The sequence below is a fragment of the Gossypium hirsutum genome, chromosome D11, assembly GCF_007990345.1.
Source record: "Gossypium hirsutum isolate 1008001.06 chromosome D11, Gossypium_hirsutum_v2.1, whole genome shotgun sequence".
NCBI classification, from domain to species: domain Eukaryota; kingdom Viridiplantae; phylum Streptophyta; class Magnoliopsida; order Malvales; family Malvaceae; genus Gossypium; species Gossypium hirsutum.
The window spans coordinates 24783033-24789595 of NC_053447.1; the positions used below are offsets into that span (position 1 = coordinate 24783033).

At 34.1% G+C, this 6563-nt stretch overlaps 1 protein-coding gene across 1 annotated transcript; it reads right to left on the reverse strand.

The window, feature by feature from the left end:
- Positions 1-4279: 4279 nt before the first annotated feature.
- Positions 4280-6249, reverse strand: LOC107911373 (patatin-like protein 5). Its single transcript, XM_016839216.2, has 7 exons — positions 6083-6249; positions 5797-5984; positions 5531-5705; positions 5275-5436; positions 4880-5185; positions 4614-4789; positions 4280-4508 (listed from the first exon to the last, which is right to left on the reverse strand). The coding sequence occupies exons 1-7, from the start codon at positions 6206-6208 to the stop codon at positions 4445-4447; spliced, it is 1197 nt and encodes a 398-aa protein (XP_016694705.1). The 5' UTR covers positions 6209-6249; the 3' UTR covers positions 4280-4444.
- Between the last annotated feature and the right edge of the window lie 314 nt (positions 6250-6563).

Genomic DNA, 6563 nt, shown 5'->3' on the forward strand with positions numbered 1-6563 from the left:
CACTTCAAACATCTCAAACCCATTTGTTTGTTCACTTTTCTCTCCCTTCTCTCTCTTCATTCCTTTCCATTGTTCTTCCTTTTCTTCCCCCATTCCTTTGCTGATTTCACCTCTTGAAAAAGAGTCATTCAACCACCATTTGGATCAGCATTCAAGTGTTCGTGGAAGCCTCGGTTCAACAAGAACAAGCGAAGGAGGACCAGAGTAAACTAGTCAAGCCTCGGAGAAACACTAGATCTGATTCTTGTTTCTTATCCTTTTAATTTGGTTGTTGTTATGATGAACATATCTATGAATATTTGTGATTTTGATATGTTTAATATGGCTTAAATTTATTTAGTGTTAGGTTGATTGTGTTTCGTCTACTTTAGTTATTAAAATTGTGTTTGTGTTGTTATAGGGTTCGGTAAGATGTTTGATTAAGTAAAACCATGACTAAGTTATTCTTGCATTACAATTGTAAGGTAACTAATGAATTAATTATTTAAACAGATTAAAATTGTAATTAATTGACATGATACTTAATCAGTGCATGTTTAATCATCTAAGGTAGCTGAGGGTTAAATTAGCAACGGTATCTAACGATACAATAGCTTTTCATGACTTGCAAGATTATTGTGATTAAACTGTTTCAAGGTAGAAATACATTGTTACCTCATGTAATCTTTTATGTGCTTATGAGATTGAATTAATTGTTTGAATAGGCATAGAGATATGTACAAGAGATTATTTTAATTTCATAAGTAAGTATGTGCATTAACACATTTGCTTATTAAAATTTGTTTAATCGGTTGAATTGACATAGAGATATAGTCAAGAGATAAATGGATTTTAGTAGGTGAGTATCTTTATAAGTTAGAAATTTACCGAGTTGTCGTGAATTTATTCGTAACAACTTAAACATTAGTTTAATAGTTCTAAGTTAAGAAATGTAATTAATCTAACACAATTATGTCATCTTGATTAAAATCATCTTTTGAAATCGTGCATTGAAACTTTTATTTTATTTTTATTTATTTTACTGAGTTAAAATCTTAGTTTTGAATCACCTCCTCAAATCAAAATATTTTTCTTCACCAAAGTGTTTTTAATTACATTCATAAATAATTCTTTTCACAGTCCCTATGGTACGATAACTCGACGTTTACTTGTCACTTTATTACTTGCTGCGATTGTGTACACTTGCACATTTCTGTCATTCCAGCAAGGCAGTCATCTTCTTGGTCATATTGTGCCTTTGGCTGTTGGGAAGCCAATTCCTCATGGCTATGGCATAGAGTGCAACATAAGATGGTTCTAGGACTGATGAGTGAAGTTCTGACCCAATTGTCCATGTGAGGTGAACTCCATTTGTAATCTAGGTAGCAATAGTTTCTTCAGATTCCCCAAACTCCAAATTATTGGTGCAGGGATGGTTTAGCAAGTGTCTGATTTGTGCATGCTCGGACTTGTACCATTTGCCTCACACATACACTTTATGCTACAACTTGCCAGTGGGGTCATCAATACTCTAAACTAGGTTGACATAGAACTCCAGTTGAACTTGCTTAAATAAGGTTTGACAAACTAAGCAGAGACTAATAGATCATTATTCTCCAGAATTGAATCGATGGCATGACGACAAAAGCTTTTCTCATCGATGTTCTACTCCTCGATAATGTTGTTCTTTGTTAGGGAGGCATATCTTTTGGCACTAGAAGTGATGATGTAGTCTCTGTCATAGGTTTGCAGCAACTCTTCTTCATATTGCTTTCTTTCTTTCTCAAAAAGTTTTCGAGGATCAACATCCCTCAAGTTGTTAGCGTAGCCTCTTTGTTTTGGCCATACCACCAAGCATTAGTTTCTTGAAGGGAACATTTTCATCAGAGTTTGCCTCGAATACCATATTGGGTCAACTAAACCTCTTTCTTTTAGGAATAGGAAAGGCATTTGCTTTCCCATTTTCTTCAACAGTGGCCTTTTCTCTACTTACTGGCCATTGATCTTGTGGTTCTTTATTCAGCCCTAGGGGTCTATTGATCTGTGGTAGCAACAATAATCACATTTTTTTATCACAACTTCTTCCTCATTAGCCTTGACTTCAGTACCAAACTCAGTCATGTTCTCTCTTTGTTTTGCAACAACCTCAAATATAGGCTTGGTGATGTTTGTAAAATAGTCCCTAGCCAAAGAAGATGGACTATTGTTAGTTTCACATTAGAGAGGAGCAAATGCATCAACCAATGGAATAGTAAAGGGATTGGAGTCACCTTGTATTGTAGCCTCAACTAGGGACTCCAATTGAGATGAAGATTGATCATGAATGGGAGGGTGGTTGAGAGCATGATCAATCTTAATAAGAACTTATGCAATAGCTCCTTCGGCTAGAAAGAATCATCAAGATTTGTTTTTTCCTGTCCCTCCTAGTCCTTTGTAGCATCGAGAGACTCTTCTTGGACCTTCTCAGATGATTCCTCCACTCTTAGCATGGTATTGGGAGAGGATGTGAAACATCATAGGCCAAACTGTGCCTAAAACTATGCCCATAATTTGTGGCTCTGTTTCTGAAATTTCAGGATCTCAACATTAGGGACCTCAATGGCTTCCCCTGAGCCTTGGACTTCTTGATTAGGTGCTCCTTCAGGATGGGGAGAGGTTCCTTCAATGTTAGCCATTAGTGGATTCTGATAGGGTTTTTTTTCCTGAACATGACGGGGTAATGAGGACTAGAAGATCAAGAGTAATATTTGAAGTTGAAGGCATGCAATAGATATAGAGTTTTATGTTCTACATTTGTTAGAATTGCAACTATGATTTGTGAGTCTAAAGCTAGTTCTAAATTTGCTGCTAAATATGCAAATGAACTTATTTCAAATTTAAAAGAAACCTTCAAGGAACAAGCTCAAGGTGAGACTTCAACATTTATAATGCCCACCGAAAGAGAAAAAATTCAAGAAAGGAAAACTGACATTGTAAGCATTAAGAGATTAAAGGAAAAAACAAAGCACACACCATAGTACACGTAGTTTGAAAAATTATCTCAAAAAATCTGCTAAAAAGAAGAAAAGTTTGATATCACAACCTCCGCAATCAACTCAAACTAAATGGTAAGAATTGTTAAATTGCTTACATTGATTATTTATATTTTTTTTTCATATTTCTAACTATTATATTATTGTGCAATGCAGGTACAGTCGTTGGTTTTAAATTCTTTACCACAAGCTGAATAATATCCATCGGTCTGTACAGGTAAGTGTCCATGAAGCTTATGTACTTTTTGTTTGCTAAGAAATCTTATATCTTACGGTGCTTTCTATCTAATATTCAGGAATCCTATATGAACCATGCTAGCATGAAAGTTAATTCGATCATGGCGCTACCTAGACTTGAAGAGAGAGGATCACACAACATCTGGGTTAAATTAACAAATGATTGGTTATTGTTTTGTGAGAAAATTAATTATTCTAAGTGCCTTTTGCATCAAACCCGTAAATCATAATTAGCTTTTCTTTTCATAATTTCTCTCTTTATGATATTTAGTTATACACAAATGTTTCAAGATTTTTTGCACACTTAAGATCTTTAATTTGGTTAGTATAAATAATTTGAAATTGCCGATCTGACTTTTTTTTTTTTATTTCTACATGTTTGGGCTAGAAAGTTTTTACACCAATGTGAAGTAAGAAGAGTAGTAGTAGTTGCTCTAAAGTACAAAGTATTTAATATCCACCCTTTTTAAGATTGTAAAATATTTTCTTTTATTTTATGTATTATGTAATTGATATGGACTATACTATAATTTTTATATATTAAAATATTTATTAAGTTGTTATATTTAAAATTTTAATAAAAGGAAAAAATTAATAAAATAAAAAATAAAATGAAATATTGATAAAATAATATATTTTTAAAAATAAAAAATATATGGACAAAATATTTTTTTAGGATTATAAAATATTTACAACTACCTATAACCTCTCCCCAATCTTTAAATAAGAAAATAAAGGTATTTTAGTGGACTCGAACTCATGTCTTTTTACACTAACAATAATAATGTTAATACCAATCGAGTTAAGACTCAGTCAACTATATAGACAGAGTTTGGTTACTCATTTATAAATATAAGATTTTTTGGGCAGAAATTGATACTCATATTTTGAGCCAAAGTGAATATGACCACTGTATACGAATTTAACATGAATCCAATCTTATTTGATAAATAAACATTTCAAAAAAAAAAGTTAATGAGAATGGAAGAAAAAATATAATCAAACGTAACCATTGAAATGGTAACACAATAGGACATAACTCAGATCATGAGATTATTCATAAATTATTACCATATAATAATACAGACGAATGATTAATATATTTACTATATAAGATTACACAACACCTCAAAAAGTTAAACACACATACAACTTTAATAATTTCAGAAGCTTTGAGCAAACATCGGCCATCTTGTTCAAAGCTGCTTCCCAATCTCTGCTTTTCGGAGTCTCCTTTCCTCGGATAGCAGTTTCGCAAATCTGCACCCTCCAAAACATAAAACTCGTTAACTTTGTACGGTAACTATAGTTTTTTGCTGCTGAAGTTTCTCAGAAAATGCCCTTTTTGTTTTAAAGATTTCCGACCTTGATAGAGCTTCTGCATAGGTTCCTTCATTGTCAGCCGGTTCAAAGATCCCAGAGTCCAGATTCATCCTCGAAACAGGTTTGTGCAACAGCTTTTCAGCAATCTCTACCAGGTTCCTCATGTTCTTTTTAGTAGCTTTATCAGTTGATGATTCATCCTCGCTTAATTTGTCATCCTACAAGTGTTCATCATCGAAATACATTGAAACATGATGGATTGAACAAAAGTATGTTTATGTTTGTGATTGCTTAATGAAGGAACTTACCTGGATCCGAAGATAGTTATGCTCGGATTTAATTGCCTTGAAAATCAATGACATGTGAAGGTCAACCATGTCTGCTCCAGCATAAGTGAAAGCATCCACTAATGGAGAGCTTCCTTCACTGTAAAGCCATCCAAGAATTCCCCACTTCTCTGCCGTTTTCGCATCGTATTTCTTTCCCATCTTGGAGGTTCCTGTGCCTAGTGAGATTATCAAATGATTCTCGTAGTTAAGGGCTTGTCCCTGCGAAACTTCATGTTCTTGCTCACTTGGAAAGGCTACCCCTGTTGGCTTCAATGCTAGCAGTGCCTTCACAAAAAACCATGTTTTTGCCCTCTAATTTAGAAAACAACAAATTTGGAAATAGCTAAGCTAACATTGATTGAATGGTTCCTTACTGGGTTATTTGCAGCTATCCCTCCATCAACCAGGTGAAATTCCCTATCAGTTCCTTCAGAATATTTTGTATGAAATGCATAAGCTGGAAAATAAGTTGGAGCTGAAGCTGTAGCAATACAAATATCAGATAGCAAAGCATCTTTTGAAGGATCCATCTTTGCCTGCAACAGTATCCCAAAATTATTCATTGCCATTTGCTCAAATTTGATAACAGTTAATAGGTATCTCTCTCTCTCTATATGTATATAGATTCACCTCAAAGGTTGTGAAAACGGTAGGTTGAAGCAACTTGATGTCGAAGGTCGGTATAACAACGGAGGTTAAAGTCTCATGAAGTCTTCGATCCCCAAGGACCATGCAAATCGTCTTCCTCAGATACTTTCCACTGTATTTAGGCCGCATTAGGGCATCCATTTTCATTGTCATCTTCCTAAAGCAACACATCCAATATCCATCACGATGAAAAGAAAAAACTCTGAATTAAATCAAAAGCAAAAACCAAGTTAGAAACTGATTGGTACTTGTAGTTTTTTCGAGAAAATATCTTGGGGCCATGTCTCAGATAAAATGGAACAATATCTTCCCCTTTACAAAGAGGACGCCCATTTTCATCTGGAGCCGTTAACATGGCTGCAATTAGACCCCCTGTGCTTGTTCCTGCAATCACATCAAAATAATCTGCAATCCGAGCATCTTCTCCATCTAGTTCCTGAAAAAAAAAACAAAAAACAAAAGGGGTGTGAAGAGATTGAATCAAAATGCTTGATTTGAATGAATAATCACTAGTCATGTGAGAGTCTACCGTACTTGTAACTTGAGTTCAAGGAAACTCAACATAGTTGCAGGTATAATACCCCTGATTCCTCCACCATCGATGCTTAAAACAGTGATTCTCCGACCATAAGTTGATGGCATGACGTCACTGGTTCCCATGGTATAGAAAAATGATATTTGTCGTAAATGTATTAACAATGGAAGCTTAAGCTTGTGATTAAATAGCTTCTCACCCAATGCTTGCAATCACATGTTTGTAAGTTTGGCAAAGGTAAAATTAGGCAAAATCTGCCTTTTGTACTCGTACAAACGCAACTTCTACAATATCCTTACAAACCCAATATTAGATTTTTGTTTATATTATCCAGAAAATTAATTTTTTAATGTTTTTCGAACTAAATGAATATCTAACATATATTATATTTTATACTTTCTTTGAGTTTTACATTGGATAAAATATTATATCCAATATTCATCCAAATCCGAAAAATATAAATATTTAGCTTTTATATCT